This window comes from Populus nigra, chromosome 8 (genome assembly GCF_951802175.1).
Source record: "Populus nigra chromosome 8, ddPopNigr1.1, whole genome shotgun sequence".
Classification (NCBI taxonomy): domain Eukaryota; kingdom Viridiplantae; phylum Streptophyta; class Magnoliopsida; order Malpighiales; family Salicaceae; genus Populus; species Populus nigra.
The window spans coordinates 11,864,549-11,883,830 of NC_084859.1; the positions used below are offsets into that span (position 1 = coordinate 11,864,549).

A 19,282-nucleotide genomic window follows, 5' to 3' on the forward strand; every position below is an offset into this window, starting at 1 on the left:
TTTGAAAAAAGTTAATTGTTTTAATTTTTATTATTATTTTAATATATTAATATTAAAAATAAATTTTAAAAATAAAAAAAATATTATTTTAATATATTTATAAACAAAATATATTTTAAAAAATAATTATTATCTTAATACCAAACAAACTCTTTTAATTAAAGTGTTCGTTTTGTCTTGTTATGTTTTTTTTATTATTGAGATTTTTGTCCATTTCTTTTATTTCTTTTATTTTGCATGAAATTTTTTTCATGCAAATTACCTAATTATTTTATATGTAATATATTTTTTAATGTTTAGTTTTAAAAAATATTTTTTAATGATTATGGAAAAAAAATAATGATAGTGTTGATTGTGAGACGATGATAATAATTAAAAAAATAAAAAAGTAAAATAATGGTGATAAAATGGTGGTGGTAGTGAGATATAAAATTAATGGTTTTAGTTAAGTGATTCAGATATAAGTTATAATCAAGAAATTAAAATAATTTAAGGATAAAATCAATATAAAAAATAGTTTGGATGCAAAATTGTCACTACTTAATAATTTGGGGATATATTTTATGTTTTCCCAAAAATAAAAAGAAAAGTAAGAAGGCGCGTGCGAAACAAAGGAAGACCAACGAGTTAATTGCTCTTTGACTTCAAACAAAACCATCTCTTCAACATCTCAAAACAAATGAAATGAAACAAAGCAAAACCTCATTCTTTCTTTAAAAAAATCTCAAAATTTTCCACATCACCGATTACCTAATCGACACCGTCCATCAGCCTCAAGACTCCTTAGATCTGCATTTCCAACCTCCACCGCCTTCTTTTACCGGAGAATAGTGGTTGTTTGAGTAATATTTTAAGCGCGATCCACTGGATCAGAGATGCCGGTGGCTGCTTCCGCCGTCTACTTCTTGAATCTTCGCGGCGATGTCCTCATCAATCGCCTCTATCGTGACGATGTCGGGTAATCTCTTAATTTTCCCTTTTATATATGTTGCTTTATGAATTTTTAGGAACCTAAACTTGTTGTGTGAATTTTTTTTTGTGGAATTGAATGTTTGGCTCTGTTAAATGTGAAGCAAGTAAAATCATCTTTATTTTATCTTAGATTAACTCTACTAGATTTCGAAAATAAATTCACTCGAACAACGAGTTAATAATGTTGTTGGATACTGGAATGATTTTTTTACCATAAAGGAAGGAATAATCGTCACGAGGACACACGATACTTGCACACATCAATTTCTTCGAAATAGTATTTCAATTCCATAAAAGAAGTCCTGCTGACAGTCTAAAACTTGGCAAACGTGAGTGAAATGGTTCATGCAGCTCGCAACTTCACCCTGCTACTTTGCTTTTGACATATTCAATGAGGCATGGCCATTCTCATTTTTTGTTGTCTTGAAGAAGAATTAAACCTCAAATCTCTAGCTAGCTCAAGGATTTAATTTCACAAATCTACCCCTTTCCCTCCGAGGAATATTGAGAGTGAACAATATTCCTCCTTTACTTTTGCAAAGAAGACAGAATGCGGTGTTCCGTGTATGGTACAGGCCACACCTGTTTTGTAATTAAAGCATTGCAGCAGGTAATGCTTGTTAAGCATGGGCTCTTGAAATCTTTTCCTTTTCACGGGAAGGTGAGGAACTGCATGAGTGGAGCCACACACGGTGTTGGCAGATGAACACTGGACGCTGTAGCTTCTTTATCAATGCTATATCATTCCCCCCTTGATTCGTGAAAAACCTACTATGGAATCCATGTGCTTTTTTTATTGAGAAGCAATGCCTCCTGCTATAACTTCTCTATCAATGTTGTATCATTCCCCCTTGATTTGTGAAAAACTTATTATGGAATCGATATGCTTTTTTAGCAATGCCTCCATTTTTTATGATTTATTTTAGCCCATTCTTCCCATTTCCCCATTTTTTGCATTTTCTGTTCTGATCCTCTTGTTTGTGTTTGAGATGCAATAATTGTGGCGGCTTTGCAGTTTGTAATCTTCAATTGGTACTAAATTTACAAATTTTTTCAGTGGAAATATGGTGGATGCCTTCCGGACACATATAATGCAAACGAAAGAACTGGGAACATGTCCAGTGCGGCAGATTGGAGGTTGCTCTTTCTTTTACATGAGAATTAGCAATGTCTACATTGTGATTGTTGTCAGCAGCAATGCTAATGTAGCTTGTGCATTCAAGTTTGTTGTTGAGGTAGTCAACTTCTTTTTACTTTTTTTTTCAGGTTTAGCTTTAAATACGTATAAGGATTGGCCTAGATGGTCTTACAGAAGGCACCTGGAAATTGCCTTCTGGCGTTAATGGATTTGAAAAAAACAAAAGGGTGCTGCCTACGAAACGATGAGCATCCATCATTATCTAATTATTTTTCTGTTTGTAGTATGATTCTTTTACTAGCATGATTGCATTGTTCTGTTATGATTCTTGCTAGTACACACACCAAATTTTATTGTACTTTCAGTGCCAAATGAAGTCCTTAGCCATCACAAACCCAATGATCAAAAAGCATATCTGTTGGATATTTTATTTGTAGGAAACCGAAAGTAAATTTTTTCTTCTGCAGCTGATACTGCTATTTTCCGTGCTGTATGCAGGCTGTTGCATTGTTCAAATCATACTTTGGTGGGGCTTTTGATGAAGATGCCATCAGAAATAATTTTGTTCTGATTTATGAGCTGCTAGATGGTAAGCAATTGAAAGCTACTAGACTCTTAGGATTGCTTGCTTTTAACCACCCCCCCCCCCCCCCCCCCACACACACACACACACCTTTTTTTTGGAAATTTTATGAAATCCACTTTACTACTGTTTGTGTTGTGGGGTGATTTTGCTTGTCATTATCCAGAAAATGAAAAATTAGATCAAATTTGCATTTCAGAACTGTAATATTATGCAGATTAGTAATTGATTGGTATTTACATTGAAATTGCAGAGATCATGGACTTTGGTTACCCACAAAATCTTTCTCCTGAGATTTTAAAGCTTTACATCACACAAGAAGGAGTCCGCTCACCGTTTTCGTCCAAGGTTAGTTGTTTGTTTTAATAGATGCTGTTCAGAAGAACTATGACATGGAACCTTGATTTGCTATAGCTTTTTTATTTGCCAGGATTGGCTCTTCAATAGAAATGTTGTGTTAAATAGCCATTGACCTTTTCTCTTCTTGTGTTTTCACCAATGGGAAAAATAAAAATAGCCTACAGATAAACCTGTCCCCAATGCAACTTTACAAGTTACGGGTGCTGTCGGTTGGCGCAGAGAAGGCCTTGTTTATAAAAAGAATGAGGTGATTCAATTTTTCCTGCTTCTCACTTCACTGGAATTTGGCCATTGTGCTGGATTTTCACATTATTTGCGTACAGGTTTTTTTGGATATTGTGGAGAGTGTTAACCTTCTTATGTCTTCAAAAGGTGGGTTATGAATTTTTTTTTATAAAAAATTTCTCTTGTAACTTTTCTATATCTGTTCTTTTGGATATAATAGAATCACTGACTCGGTTGATCATAAACAACTTGGTGATTATAGGTAATGTCCTGCGCTGTGATGTAACTGGGAAGGTTCTTATGAAGTGCTTCCTCTCTGGAATGCCTGATTTGAAGTTGGGTTTAAATGATAAAATTGGTCTTGAGAAAGAGTCACAACTGAAATCTCGTCCTGCTAAAAGGTAGTTTTTTAATGGAACATAAATATCATCCCTTCCCTCCCTACTGTCAAAAAAGTATTTTGCTTGACAATTTCATCCTTTTCCTTTTGTTATTCTTGTATTTCATTATGACCTTCCTTTTTTTTTAAGCATAATGCATCATTCTATTTTCTTTTTCATTTTCCTTTTTTCCATCTTTTCTGACTGGTTAGGCTGAGAAGTGCTTTCCTCGGATGTGATTTTTCTTCTCTAACTGAACTTTGGCCTCAGCTTGATTCTGCAATCCATTTGAAAAAAAACCCATAATAGAAGGCTTTGCCTCTGCTGGTTTACTCACCCTAATGCAGTCATAACATATGCATATATCTAACCTGGGATGAATAAATACTAAGCAGTTTTCTTTGTGAAATCATCTTTATGCTGATCTCTCTCTCTCTCTCTTTCATCATCGTCATCACAGTATTGGAAAGGTTTTTGCTTGCTGGGTCTTGAAACTAATCAATTATGAATTGCAACAGTATTTCATTTCCTCTTCTGCTTATAATTCATTGCTGGGATGGAATAGCCTCAGCTATTTTTGCTGCTTGGTTTTGTGATTTCTTTTTGTTTTTTACATCAACTTTTGTCTAAAAATTGATCTATTCATTTAGCGTTTCTTAGAAATCAATTCTATTTAAACACACAAATAAATTGTGCCTTGTTGGTTTTAGGCTGCAAGTTGCTATCTTTATGTTTGTTTCAATAACTTGGTCTTTGAATATGCTGTTATGCAGTGGCAAAACAATTGAGCTTGATGATGTTACTTTCCATCAATGTGTAAATTTGACGAGGTTTAACTCAGAGAAGACTGTAAGTTTTGTCCCTCCAGATGGTGAATTTGAATTGATGAAGTAAGTTGAAGAAATCTCTCTCGTGATTTGTTATATGCCTGAAGTTTATGTTTGAATTCTCAAGTTTTCCATGTGAATTTTGGAATTTGACGATAAAAATATATACCTGCCGGGGTGCCCGTCAGAGTCTTCCAAATGAATTGGTAGTTTGTCCATAAAAAGGATAAAAATAAAAATTAGATATTATTTTGTTCACTTTTGGTCTGATAATAGTCTGGTGTATCGCATACTTTTCAAAGGATTTTAATTGCATTAACCATGGTGAGTTTACTACCTTGTATGCTTGACAGTTGATTGTGTTTTGATTTTTTGCTTCTCGACAGCCTATCTGGACCCTTTATTTCCATAGACTGTTCTATTTTAATCCATCAAATCTAGACTAGCTTGAACTTCTCTTCCCCTCATTAACGATCATGCACTTTGGATAAATTCTTCAATTATTTGAGGCTTGCTACTGAAGGCCTGTCAGCATTTTTTTTATACCATAAGAAGTGCAATTAATTTCTTCAAAAATTAAAGTGGCTGGTGCTGATTTAATTGTGTCATTGTTTGATGATCTTTTAAGGTTTGATGTATTTATTTGCTCAGTGTTTTATTTTTCACAGGTATCGTATCACTGAAGGGGTTAATCTTCCATTTCGGGTATTGCCAACAATCAAGGAACTTGGTCGAACACGCATGGAAGTGAATGTCAAGGTTTGTTTTTTGGTTCAGTTATCATGCTCTATGTGGATGTTTGCAGTTGTCCAGTTATCTTATGTAGACTAATCTTCAGGTTAAGAGTGTCTTTGGTGCAAAAATGTTTGCACTTGGGGTTGTCATCAAAATTCCTGTTCCAAAACAAACTGCTAAAACCAGTTTCCAAGTTACATCTGGTCGAGCAAAGTACAATGCTGCAATTGATTGCATAGTTTGGAAGTAAGTTTGTTTAGCTTGTTAAATGTGTAAATTTTATTTGTTTTTTGGGTTCCGTAGATAGATTTTCTAAATATAAGAACTGCATTGTTGTATGCATCCCTTTCAATATCACGTGTTAGTCTTATATTTATTTCAAATGTGAAGGTGCATGGAAATGGCCTTAGTTTATGGTGACTTTCTGATCCAATAATGATCCTTCATACTGGTTTAGTTTATTTCTTCAAGTTCAATAATTATAATACCACCGATTCTTTCATAGCCTCTGAAGTTCAATTACACAGAAAATAATGCCAACTGGCAGAGGCCATTCTTGAGGTTGGATGACCTTTTATGAATATTTGTATACAAATTAACTTCTAGTGAAATCTGACTTGGATACAAATCATTGGAAGATTCAGATTGTTTAATTTGTTCAAGGCTATTGAGCTCAGGCAGTACAGATAGATTCGTCCGATGCCTTTCTGAGGATTATACTGAAATGACAGTCTGTGTGCCTGTAATGCCTGCAGTGTTAATTAACATGAAGGTTTACATTTACTTGAAAATGAAAATAGATACTGATCGCAGCCTTCATTAATTATTTTTTAATGAACATTCAACATTTAGTCAATGTCTCTTACACCGCACATCAGGACTATAACCAGCAATGCTTGCATGGAAAGCCTGTTGAGGTTCTATAATTATCATTTGGAAAGATGGCACAAGTGTGAACACATGTAATCTTAACTAGTCACTGTATGTGAGAAATTGAGCAAAACTATTATTCAACTATAAATACTACATAACTTACAAGCAGTTAAAATTTCTGTTAAATTTTTTGTTTTCCAAATTCTAAAAGTTGGCTTATATTTGGGGTTTTAACTGCCATCTATAACTAATGTGATAAATTATTTGGAATCTCCTTTTTTTGTTGGTTAAAAAGAAGATTTTATTGCAAAGTAATCAGATCTGAATTGCAGCAAGGAAGCATTTGCTATCCAGTGACACTGCCATTTTTTCTACTTCATAAAGGTTTTGTCAATACTAACTTGGAAGTTTTGATGTGTATTCCAAAAGATGGAAAAACTTTAATTAATGGCTTCGTCAATTATTTTTTGTAATTAATATAACGTTTTGGTGGATATTGTTATTGAGCCCAGATTTGATTTCCCATGGTATAGATGGTTTACAAGATGTCCTGCTGTCATGCTTTTTGCCTGAAAAGGAAAATCATTCTATGATGTCATGCTACTTTGGGCATGTCTTGATTGATCAACTCAGACTCTATTGCATTTACTAATTTGTGCTTGTTGGCTTTATTGTATAATTATGTCATATTGTAAATGTCTTGTTATCTTTATATTGCACTCCAAATGCTATTGCTCAATGGCATGTTTTTTGATCTGTTTAGGATAAGAAAATTTCCTGGACAAACCGAGCCAACCATGAGCGCAGAAGTCGAGCTGATTTCTACCATGGCAGAAAAGAAGTCTTGGACGAGGCCTCCGATTCAGATGGAGTTCCAGGTTCCGATGTTTACAGCATCTGGTTTACGCGTTCGTTTTCTGAAGGTATAGATCTGAAGTTAAAAGTTACGGATACCTTTTTACCTTTTTTGTGTAAAGAAGCAGCTATGACCATGAATGATTTTATGCAGGTATGGGAGAAAAGTGGGTACAACACAGTTGAATGGGTTCGTTATATTACCAAAGCAGGCTCGTATGAGATTAGGTGCTAGAAGCGATTGAATGCTGTTCTGAGACTTGTATGCAGAGGACATTGCGGGGAGATTGAATCATTTGCTAGTTATTCTAGCCAGGTTGAAATGAAACCATTGCTTCTTCATTAACCTTGTTGGCAACAATGATTAGAGCCTCCCTTTCCTTCCGAAATGCAGCTACTGGGTTTCTCGGCCTCTTGATTCATTTTTTTGTTGTCAATATATTATTATTTGGAGTGCTTAGTGGTTGTACTGTAAAGGCTCGTCCTTTTGGCAGAACTGAAAGACAGTTTTTCCAATCACGCTCAACTGTTTGTTGCACTATTGCCAAAGTTTCTGTTTGTAATTTGATGTAATCATTAGTGACCCCAGATTGTGGTAATTTCAAGTTCTCTATCGAGTGGTGTTGGCTATTTTGTTCCGAGTTCTTCCATCAAAGCGAGTGCAAGAACACATGGTTTATAGCTTCCACCTTACCTGCGGTGCCTCTGTGAAACGAGCTACGTCGTTCAGATAGGGTGGCACGATTGTCTGCCAATGCCCATGCCATCTTAAGGATAAGCTCCTTTTGCTCTTGAGAATCTAGTGGTTTTGGAAGATGGATTTGCCTTGCCTACAGCCCCATGGAAATTACAAGAACGGAACCTCGGCGTTAAGCTGGTTTAGATCCCGTTCATAGCAATGGGACTACATAACGGACGTTAAATATCTACTGGGTATGATACAAGTTTGCAAAATGATCTATCTAAAGATAATAGAGCAAGTGTTTGAAGAAGAGAGAGAATCATTGAAGTGGGGAGGAGCTTGAAAAACAAAGCTCAACTGGTAGAATTTTTCAAAGGCCCAAAAAACTGAAGATTGCACAGAACCATCATCTAGGTAGAGATTTTATAGATGCAAGAGATTATGAATATAGAAGAAGAAGTACAGTTTCCAAGGAAAAAAAGAATTATTATTCTTGAAGTTGTGGTGATAGCCATGCATTTGGTTAGAACTTGGAAAAGTTCCATTCCAACCAATTAACGAATGAGACAAAAGTGACGCGGAAGTATTTGAACTATGGAAAGAGGAATGGATTATGTATTTAAGAAAGTAGTAGTTGGACCACAAATATATTTTTTAATTATTTAGAACATAGTTTTGCAGGAGTATTGGCAGACAAGTATAATAATCTATGGTTCGTTACTGGAGATAGGATTAAGAAATGAGACAATACCAAACTGAATGTTCGTCAAATTTGTTGAGCGGCACGAGGAGGATTTTTAGGAAGAAGTTTAAAAATATAATTATTTTTTATTTAATTATATGATAATAAAAATAATTGCTTGTAAAATCAAATATCAACTCAAAATTAGAAAGTTTATTTAAGATTGTAATAACTTTATAAAAAAAAATCGAAACAAATTAAAAAATTTAATTCTGAATTAATTTAAGGTAATACATCAAACCAACAACTCAAGATATGGACTCCTCTGAATTTAATAATTTTTTAAAAAACTAATTTTATTTAATTATATGATAAAAAATAGATGCTCGTAAAATTTAGTATTAATTCAATATCGATATGTTTGTTTGAGACCATAATAATCTCATAGAAAGTAAAACAAAATAAATTATGAAACTCAATTTATAATTAACCAAAATTAACCTACTAAATCCGTGATTTGAGTCATGAACTCCATAAATCAAAATAAAGTTTTGGACTAAATCTTTTAATTTCAAAACTAAAAGGACCAGAAAGAAAATTTAATAAAAACCCAAGGCACAAAGGCATTAACACAATTCTTTTAAAAGACTTCCCATTCTTTTTCTGTTTCAATTTTGTTCTTTTTATTTTTATTTTTCCTCAAATAACAAAATAATATTATTATTTTTTCATGATATTGAGTACCAAACTAATAATGCAATTTTTTTATTTAGATTGAGATAACTCCATAAAATTAGATTAAAACAAATCATCTACCTCAAATCCCAATAAATACAACAATGAAAAATCAATTTGAAAAGAAAAAAGAATTTGATTATTTGAAGGGGGAAAAAAAGAGAGAAAGATAACAAAAGTTGACACCACTTTATTTCTATAAACAAAAGGTTCAACATTTTTTATATATAAAAAAATTGATTCTCTCATTTTCAATCTCTTACAAGCTATAAAATTAAGTTTGTTCTAGTGAAACTGTGCACCAACTGAAAGTCAAGTTAATTTTTCAAGATCTCGCTAAATATATAAAAAGTAAATCAAAATAAATTATTAACCTTAAATCCTAATCAACATAACATTAAAAGGATAAAATTTTTAAAAAATCAATAACCAAAGAAAAAAGAATGAAAAAGAAAAAAATATAAAGCAATGTGAAAATCCATGGGTTGTGATCCTAAGCCAAGACATGCAAGCATAAAATGAGCCTTGTGGTTAAGCTTACTAGTTGTTGGACTTGACTTGAAAATTTACTTAAAAAAACAAATTTCTCATAGAATGAAGGGTTTTTAATGCTTAAGTGAGTAGGTATATGAGAGAATTGAGAGAAAATGTTAGCAGGAATCATCGAATAATGAAATTGTTGAGTGCGAGAAAATTATGACTTTTGTGTTTATTTGGTGTCTAAAAATATTTATTGTAACAGCCCGCCCCAACATGTTGTATATTGTCCGCTTTGGGCCTTACCGCCCTCACGGTTTTGTTCATGGTGACGCGAGCCCACTTCTAAGCTTGACGCCCCAAAACACGTACATCATGTTAGTAACCAGCATCACTAATAAGGCTCTAGCTCTGGACGTTCGCTTCCGATGTGGGATATCACATTTATAAACCTTAGTCACATCAGTTCATCTCAAGAATTGCATGAAAATTAATTAGTGAAAATATTGGTGCCCACCAATGAATATAATATTTGGCACATCATTAGTGAAGTGGTTGGTGAATGTTAGTGACATATTGATTAGAAATAATAATTGGTCAAGAAAGAAGGTTCTTGATTTTCATGGAACGTGATGCATACTTGTACTGTTAATTATTGGCTATAAAAGTTGATGTCAACCTTATATAAAAGTGTATACTTGTAGAGAATATGTCAGGGAATAAAAAAAATATTGTGTGTATAGACGATGAACGATGCTATGTTCTGACTCCTTAGAGACTAGAAAAATATTCATTTGTGTGTAATGGACAATCTATATAGCGAAAAAAAAGAGAGAAACAAAAGATGTACAATAAAGAATGTGTGAGAGAATAACATAAAAATAAAAAGAAGAAACTTTGGCTAATTAGGCCTTTGCTCAAATGGAGTTGCATGATTGATGGCCATAAACGGGTGACCATGCATGGTATGAGGTGGCCACCACGTCATTTAGGTTGAGCCCGAATATGGTAAATGTGATTTTCTTATACAATGAAAATTTATATGCTATCAATTTTCATATTATTCTAGTTAAATTTTGCTTTCTGAAACCATATTTAAATGACATTTTAGATCAATTTGTTTTAAGAATTTTAGTTATATAGGGTGTCATGAATATCATGCATAAATATTATAAATAATTCATTTTTCTTGCTATGATTAGAAAAATAAAAACATGAAATTATGCAATTTGTAACCTAGTTGGAGGTAAAAGTTGGATATTCATAATCATACACCTACAAGATTTATATCCAAGTAATAATGGTCATGGTTTGATGTTACCAATTGTCATAAATGTCTTTTACTTCTATATAGTAATATAAGTGCATATTTGGATTAATTTTTATTTATTAAGATTAAATTTCACAATTAAATTTTAAACAAGTCATTCAAATCAAAATTAGTGTATTCTAAGAATTAAATTGACATAGTCATATAAAACTATACAAATACACCAAGAAAATAAAATAAAATAAAAATCAAACCTTTAAAACGTTTTGAAAAGCCACTTATAAAAGTATTTGGGCGTTAATTTAAGCCCTCACTATCCTTGGTATGTACTTATTTTATTTGCAATTAAAAATTGGAAAACATTGGGGCATAAAGTGGGAGGAGAGAGAGAGAGAGCACCTTTTAAAGCCCTAAAATCCAAAACCCTACTTTTCAGCGTCGCTTAAGTTTTTCGTTTCCATCTGTACACTTCGAACTTCCCCTAAATGTGAACGAAGTGTTAGGTTCCATTCTCCAACTACACCACACCACACCTCTCTTTCTCCCTTTTCCCAATTTTCTCTTCACATTTTCCCACTCCCCTAAAAGAAAGAGATTACCTTTTTTTTTTTCTTTTTTTTTAAGGGAAACGAAAACAGATGGACTCGAGAGAACCGCCACAGCCATCACCACAACCACAGCAGCTACAGTCACCGCATGCACCGCCACCGCAATTACAATCACAGCCAAGCATGATTCTGGTCCCCACCTCCTCCTACCCCTCAACCACTTCTCACCTGATCAACAACCCCAATATCTCTCCTCAAAATGCTGCTCTTGGCGGTGGTTTCCCCTTCAATACGATGTCAGGAAATCGGCTGCAATCCAAGCCTGAAGGTGCTTTTGATGGATCGTCGCCCACTTCTTCTTCAGGGATGAGGTTTAGTATAGAGCCCGCCAAGAAGAAACGGGGGAGGCCCAGGAAGTACACACCCGACGGTAACATTGCCTTGGGTTTGTCACCCACCCCCGTCCCTTCAGGAATTTCGGCTGGGCATGCGGATTCGGGTGGCGGCGGTGTCACGCATGATGCGGCATCTGAACATCCTTCTAAAAAGAACAGAGGAAGGCCGCCAGGTTCTGGGAAGAAGCAGCTTGATGCCTTGGGTAATTGTTTGCAAATTTGTTAAATTTTTTCTTGAAATGTATTCTTGTGTTTTGATGAATGCATTTTTCTGGACAGGTGGGGTTGGAGGCGTAGGGTTTACACCACATGTGATCACGGTGAAAGCTGGAGAGGTATGTATTTGTGCAGTTTTTGAAGTTTGTGCTTTGTATGTAATGCATTTTTATTTTGTTTGTTAGATTAAAAATGCTGGAAGTGCGAATAATATAGTCTTTTTGAGTATTTTTGTTGATTAGTTAGATGATATATCGGAGATAGTAGAATATTAATATTTAATTTTTTGCAAATGAAGTTTTCATTTTGATTTCAGCAGTGTTTCTTTCACCAATCTTTTAGATGCACAAGGCAATACCCAAAAGACCCAAATAGTTGAAGTTCTTGGGAAAGTGAGAGGTCTTTCCTTGGGATGGTTGTTGGTTATTCGTATATGTTTATAGTGTGACGAGAGACTTATTTTTCAATATTTGATTTTAGCTCATTTTGAAGTTGATACATTTTCTTAATTATTTATTACTTGGATGCCTAAGCCTTTGAACTTTACCCTGTTTTTCAAGGTATGTCCATTTCAATAATAAATCTAAGGTTGCATTTTTTTAATGAAACAAGTTCATGTTGCCAAAACAAATTAGGGGTAGCCTAGACTCTTGGGTTGGTACTTGCATGTAACATACGTGGTTGTGCTGCATTTCAGCAAGTTTGCAAATTCAACAATTTGGAATATCTGTGTGTGATCAAATTATGTGGTAACTTTCAATGCTTTTTTGTAATGATTTTGAGAGATTGTTGGCAAAGCTTAATGTTTGATAAATAACGATGATCATAAGTTTTGTACAATTGCTATTAAACTGGCCATGCTTTGTGGCAATGTGTTGGATGAGGAAGAAGTAGCATGCTCGTATCATGAGCGCAAATTAGAAGCAGTTTTTAGCATAGATTGTATATATACCAGAAAGGACCGAGTAAGAAATGACTACAACCATTGTAATGTGGAGCTGACAATTTTCGATGAAAAGTTAATGTCATTAAGCTTGTTTTGTTATATCTAATGTTTAGTGTTCAAATTCAAACTGAAGTATTGGAAGAGATGGGGAGCAGAGAGAAACGAAACATTTATTTGGCTTAAGTGACAATCTGTCGAGTGATAGCTTGCAAACCACGTAGCCCATAACAAATGATCAAGGAGGTAGAACATGCAGCCTGCTCCAAGCAGTTTGGAACTCAGATGTAATTGTGCCAAAGAGTCTTCTACTGGTTAAGTCTCTTGTAATTTACTGGAGGAGGGGAATTATTTGCTTTACCATTAAAATATATGTCATGCAAAATAAAGTTTCTGTCTTTTAATGTGTGAAGGTTTATATAGAATGGGATGGAGGCAGAAAAGGAAAAATATTGGAGCAGTGATGCCATGCTTCAGATCTGGAGTTTTTACTGGATTTACAAAAGTCAAAAGCATTTATTCTCTGATATGATGTTTTGCAAGGATTTCTTCTCTCTTGCTGTATCAAAGAAAGAATTTTAGTTGATTCCTGTTTTTTTTTTGAAAAAAGGGGAAGATAAAGTATTTTATTTTATGGGTCATGAACAAAACATTTTAGTTTGGGGAAGGGTTCAAGACTTTTGTTTGAAATTATTAATCAGAAGATAAGGTTGTTTTATTGCTCTTTCTCTAAAAGCATCACATCACATCACACTCAAAGTATTTGCACTTAATTGCTTCTGCTGAAGGGAGAGCTTCTGACAGCATACTCCAAATTACTTGCAAGCCGGATAAAGCACTGACATTGATTTATTCCACATGGGAGTCGCTCAAATTTCATTATTTCCATTCCTCAAATTAGCACTGTCCTTCTGAGTCATTTTCTGAAAATAAGTGCATCTTAGTGCAATTTGATGATTTGCATTCACACTTCCTGATGCTTAACGAAATATTGTTTAAATTAGCACCACATTATTTTTTTTTTCCCAATTGTAGATATGCTCCATAGATCTCAATGAATAGTTGTTTTCTCTACCTTTCAATTTTCTGAAATTAAAGGTGAGGATATGGTGGTGGAGAGGTGGCTATGAAGTTCTGTTATCTCTCTTTAAATAGGAACTATGAAAGCATGTGAAGTCTTCTAACAATATACCCTTCATTTTACAGGACATAGCATCAAAGATTATGGCTTTTTCACAGCAAGGGCCACGGACAGTTTGTATTCTCTCTGCAAATGGTGCCATCTGCAATGTTACACTTCGCCAACCAGCAATGTCTGGTGGTTCCGTGACATATGAGGTACTTGTGATGTCTATAAATCACCATTAATCTTGGGAAGCTTTTGTTTCTTGCATTATAGATAATTCAGGTACAATGGCCTTCAAGTACCCTTTTCCATTGCTATAATTTAATCTCAAATGCCCGTAGGATCTTCATTCCTTATTAGAACCAGATGTGTGATGTTCTGTGAATTTATATTTTAGATGCCCTTGTCAGCCTTGCACATCAACACACATCATTCATTCTGGACCTGCATTTTAGCTTGGTAAGAGCAAATAAGATGCATTGTGTGTGGCTATTGGGGGTGTTTTTCCTAAATATATAGCATGCTGTGAAGCTGGAAACCAAGGTCTGGTCAGTCTATTGGTTGAAGTTTTCCGGGGCTCCTCATTTGCTAATTTATTTGCAAAATATTTAATAAGTATGGTCTTAGTGAAGTTGAACTTGGACTATAAATAGTAGTGTTCTTGATTTATTGGAAATATATAAACAAAACTCTCTTGCAAAACAGTGTGTGTATTGAACTTGTGTAAATGTTCTGCTTCATATCTTGGCATGGTCATTTTGTGAAATATGTCAAGGTTATGGCCATTTCTAGGTCGCCTTTTCTGGGTCCACTTTTGCCAAGAGCAGTAGTGGATGACATTTTATTGAAATTGAGCTTCCCCAAGAAATCTTCCAAGAATGGGATTGTTGCACTTGGGCTATGAATGGTGGGCTTCTTGTTTTATGGGTAACACAAATTCTTTCCGCACAAAAAATAGTGTATGCAAGGAACTTGTGTAAATGTTCTGCTTTGGCATGGGTCATTTTGTGAAATATGTCAAGGTTATTGCCTTTCCTAGGTCACCCTCCTGAGGTTCATTTTTGCCAAGAGCAGTAGTGGATGATGACCATATTATTGAACTTGAGCTTCCCCGAGAAATTTTCAAAGATTGACATTGCTTCTGTAGATTCGAGAGCATATGTCCCATTCCTACCACATATTGGTTGAACAAAGTATTTTCTCATTTACTAGCATAAAGGAGTAGAATGAGAACTAGGAAAATCTGTAACTTGACTCTTAAATTGAGTTTTTCTCACAAAATGCTACTGGTATTAAGCTTACTGTTGATTGTGATAGGGATATATACCAAAAATGTGCATTAGGCTAATGCTGCACTTTCTAGAAGTGCACTAATTGTGCACTTTTTATGCTACATTGAATTGCATATCATTTACTCGATGGTGATTTATCATTCTCCTCTTGGAATGCTTGGAGAGTGTGGCTCACAGCAGATAAAGTCAACCTCAAAATAAATCAAAATTTAGCCTAGGGAAGCTGAGGCAGTTACAACATGTATATGTACTTATTTGCACCTTTAGTGCTGTTAAGCTGATAGTTAGAATTCTGCTTGCTGTCATTTGAAATCAAGAAGCAGAAAGATGATGTTGATCCAAATCATTGAGTAAGTTACATCCCTGGTATTGGTGGTTGTGTATGTGGAATGTCATTTCTTAGGTTAGATGAACTTTGCTTAGTTGCTAATTGATATACAAAATATTGATGAGCTTCTTTCAATATCTATTGAATTTAAACCACATAATTGCATTCTTCATGGAAATTAGGTAGAAATTTGACAATGAGGAAAATACTTCCATACTCTCGGGAACAAATGTTTGATCGTTTGAAGCAAATCATAGAAGATCTAGCTCTATTAATGGGTAACGCAAACAAGGATTGTGAAGAGAAGAGGAACTTGCCTGAAGATTTATGTCGAGGCAAGCCAAACCCTAGATCTATTCTTGAATTTGATGAGATTCTATTCTATGATGGGAGATTTTCGAAGAAAAGATTTATTATGTGGTTGGTAAAGTTGGAAGCTTACTTTTATTTCAACAAGGCTTATTTTCATAAAAAAGTAGGACTTATTGTACACAAAGTTTATTATAATGCTAGAAAATAGTGGTTTGAATTTCTACACTTTAAAACTCGTATCGGTATGCTTTTAATTTCATCGTGGCAAGATTTGAGACAACCATTAATTTTGGAGCTTATATAAGATAATTATGAAGAGATTTTATTTTGGGTAGATAAACAAATAGATTATTATTATTTGTCTTGTATTCAACCATCTCAAAAGGCAAAGAGAAAAATGTGGAGTTTGATGAAAGCAAAATTTCAAAGTTATCTAATCATGTTGAAGATAATGTGATCAAAGAGGGTGCTGACAAGCAGTTTCAGTCTTTTGACCTTAAGTTGGAGAAGCCAATGGTAAACAATAATCTTTCAATCATGGATGAAGATATTGCAAACAAGGACATGAAGGACATGGGAAGTTCTGAAAAGTCTCCTAAAAGTTTTTCAAAGATTATCTTGAAGTTTTTTTATATCCAAAGGTTGAAGTATTTGAAGTCATAGATGATGATGAGGTCACACTTGAAGAAAAAGAATGTGTGAAGGAACTACAGGTGGACTTCATAGGAACAAAAAATATAATATTAACTATGAAGTTTTTTTTAGCATTCACACTTTATAAATTAAATTTTAAAGTTCATTGGTCAAGGACATGCTACTTCATGAATATGTTGGCTACACTATATTTGAAATATTTGTTCATTTGGAGTGGAAAAGTTCAATTCTTGATAGATAACTCGATGATGATATTTTTGGAAGTAGAGGGGTTTAACTGGGGGGGATTTCTTCCATATTCTTGGCACAATAATGTTTATTGCATTATTTCATTAATGGTTAAGATTTGTAGGTTTTGAGGATTTTAAGAAGAGTTTAAGATGCAGTTTTGTAAATCAAACATAAATTTTAATTCAACCATTGGATCAAGTTGAAATTTTGACAGAAGACTCTAAAGGCCATGTTTTCTATTGGGTTTAAATTTCATGATGATCGGAGATCAAGAAGACCTTCAAATAATGCTTAAAAGTTACTGTGCTATATTGTTTTGATTTACCTTGTTGTATTTGAGTTCTTTTTTCTATTTAGCTTAGGACTTTAATTTAATTAATATTTTATTATTTAGAAATTTTAATGCTAGATGGATTCTATTAAATAAGTTTTAATTAGAAATTATTTCCTATAAAAGGTTTTAGAACTAATATAAATAGGGATGTCTGGTTTATTTTGAGAAAAAAGACTATTATTAAGACTTTCAATAAAACACTAGAGAGTTTTTCCTAAATTTCTTTGCAGTTCAAGTCTGTAATCTTAAGATCTGAGAACCCTAGCTTTATCCACGCCATATGCCGTGTCAAAATTAAAGCTATTACCAAGTCAACAGGTTTAGAGTTTTTAGGTCTTACATTTAATTGACTGCTTAGTACCTTCCTCACTATTGGTCTTTTTCCTGTTATCTTCAGTAAAATCATCTTCTTTCAAGATTTATTTTTGTCTGAATGTGATGGTGGTGGTGGTGGTGGTGGGTGTTAAACTTTTAACCAGCAGGTCCATCCCCTCTACTTACTTTTCAGGATTTAATGTTTCCCTCATGTGGTAATGCTGGCTTTTCTGTTCCTTTACACCATTTTCTTTTCAGGGTCGATTCGAAATCATTTCTCTATCAGGTTCCTTCTTGCTCTCTGAAAGTAATGGCAGTCGGAGCAGATCTGGTGGTTTGAGTGTATCGCTGGCAGGGTCAGATGGTCGAGTTTTGGGTGGGGGAGTTGCTGGGATGCTAACAGCAGCTTCTCCTGTACAGGTATTCATGCTGCAAAAAGCTGTCTTTATTCATGCTGCCGTCACTTGTCTTTTATTTGTTGCTATAATACTATGATGGTATTGGAGCATCAGGGGATCTTTGATATGCAAAAGCCTGACAGAAATATCGTTTGTTTGATCTATAATTCACATGTATTCCTTGTTTCTTGCTAGGTAATCGTGGGCAGCTTCATTGCAGATGGAAAGAAATCGAATTCAAGTGCTTCAAAATCTGGACCTTCCTCAACACCCCCACCCCAGATGTTGAATTTTAGCGCACCATTAACCACAGCAAGCCCCCCCTCTCAAGGGGGCTCAAGCGATTCTTCTGACGAGAATGGTGGCAGTCCTGTTAATCGGAATCCTGGAATTTATGGCAACCCCAATCAATCCATTCATAATATGCAGATGTACCAACAACTATGGGCTGACCAAAATCCACGGTGAAAATGCTTCCCACTCAACACTACCGCGCTTTGGACCATTGACATGGCACTCCTTCCATAGTATATTGAAGTCGACACTAATCTTAACACCGTGATTGAATCCAAAGCACGAATGAACTCCTCTCTAGTGTAGTTCAGATTTTTTTTCTTCACTAGTTTTAATTAATTCCTTCCCGGTCATCTGATCTAAACAAGCCATGGCTGCCTTAGGAACGTCTTAGTTGAGCGTGCTGTCTAGTTATGTTACTTTACTGTATTACTTCAGTTGTAAAAGTTATGAATATAACAGATGTCTTTAAATGGATTGAGTGGGATTCTACCGCCTATGCTCTTTCTGCTGGCTTACACGTGCGCATCGGCGCGCACAATATCGGCGGGAATAATGTCAACGTTACATGCTCGGTTTGAGGTTTTAATGCCAGTGTGATAAGAGTGATATTCTTCTTCTTCTTCTTCTTCCTCCTCCCTGGATGAAGTGAAATGTTATTGTTGCTGTTTCTGCTTGATAAAAAGGTGATGGGAAAACTTTAAATTGAAGTCTGGCGTGGTGATTTGCTGCTTATGGGTACGTACGCCTTGAGGTGGCAGAAGAAAATGGAATGCTGATTCTTTAAATCCGTAGGTGGATTTTATTTGAGAGTGAGATGCTTACGGTTATTGTTCATCATGTTTGGGATGAAAATTTAACCTCAAGTTAATGGATGCTAATCCGAAGTTAGTGGATGTTAATCTAAATTGATCTAAATATATAATTAATTAAGTTTGAAAATATTGGTAAATTTAATTTGAACTCAATTTTAACCCTATCCAAAATTCATGTTAGTACTGTGTACATAAAAATATAAATGTTCTACATTTATATTTTTTAAATTTAATATAATATATACATAGTTACATACTCCAACATTAATATTATATATTTGTATAAT

At 34.4% G+C, this 19,282-nt stretch overlaps 2 protein-coding genes across 2 annotated transcripts; both read left to right on the top strand.

The window, feature by feature from the left end:
* The first annotated feature begins 622 nt into the window (after positions 1–622).
* Positions 623–7,578, top strand: LOC133701165 (AP-2 complex subunit mu). Its single transcript, XM_062124992.1, has 12 exons — positions 623–958; positions 2,030–2,207; positions 2,609–2,699; positions 2,947–3,041; positions 3,211–3,300; positions 3,377–3,425; positions 3,541–3,679; positions 4,432–4,548; positions 5,154–5,244; positions 5,324–5,466; positions 6,857–7,016; positions 7,103–7,578. The coding sequence occupies exons 1-12, from the start codon at positions 876–878 to the stop codon at positions 7,181–7,183; spliced, it is 1,317 nt and encodes a 438-aa protein (XP_061980976.1). The 5' UTR covers positions 623–875; the 3' UTR covers positions 7,184–7,578.
* A 3,613-nt stretch (positions 7,579–11,191) lies between these two features.
* On the top strand, positions 11,192–18,799 carry LOC133702126 (AT-hook motif nuclear-localized protein 13-like). The gene is made up of 5 exons (XM_062126351.1): positions 11,192–11,940; positions 12,017–12,072; positions 14,103–14,234; positions 17,747–17,908; positions 18,082–18,799. The coding sequence occupies exons 1-5, from the start codon at positions 11,433–11,435 to the stop codon at positions 18,352–18,354; spliced, it is 1,131 nt and encodes a 376-aa protein (XP_061982335.1). The 5' UTR covers positions 11,192–11,432; the 3' UTR covers positions 18,355–18,799.
* The last annotated feature ends 483 nt before the right edge of the window (positions 18,800–19,282 follow it).

What these genes read in the sequence shown, in the direction of transcription:
- LOC133701165 (XM_062124992.1), top strand. Translation starts at nt 876, where the DNA reads ATGCCGGTGGCTGCTTCCGCCGTCTACTTCTTGAATCTTCGCGGCGAT. An exon ending in CTCTATCGTGACGATGTCGG is followed by an intron (nt 959 to 2,029) that starts GTAATCTCTTAA and finishes AAATTTTTTCAG; the next exon opens with TGGAAATATGGTGGATGCCT. An exon ending in TTGTTTATAAAAAGAATGAG is followed by an intron (nt 3,301 to 3,376) that starts GTGATTCAATTT and finishes ATTTGCGTACAG; the next exon opens with GTTTTTTTGGATATTGTGGA.
- LOC133702126 (XM_062126351.1), top strand. Translation starts at nt 11,433, where the DNA reads ATGGACTCGAGAGAACCGCCACAGCCATCACCACAACCACAGCAGCTA. An exon ending in GAAGCAGCTTGATGCCTTGG is followed by an intron (nt 11,941 to 12,016) that starts GTAATTGTTTGC and finishes TTTTCTGGACAG; the next exon opens with GTGGGGTTGGAGGCGTAGGG. An exon ending in TCACGGTGAAAGCTGGAGAG is followed by an intron (nt 12,073 to 14,102) that starts GTATGTATTTGT and finishes TTCATTTTACAG; the next exon opens with GACATAGCATCAAAGATTAT.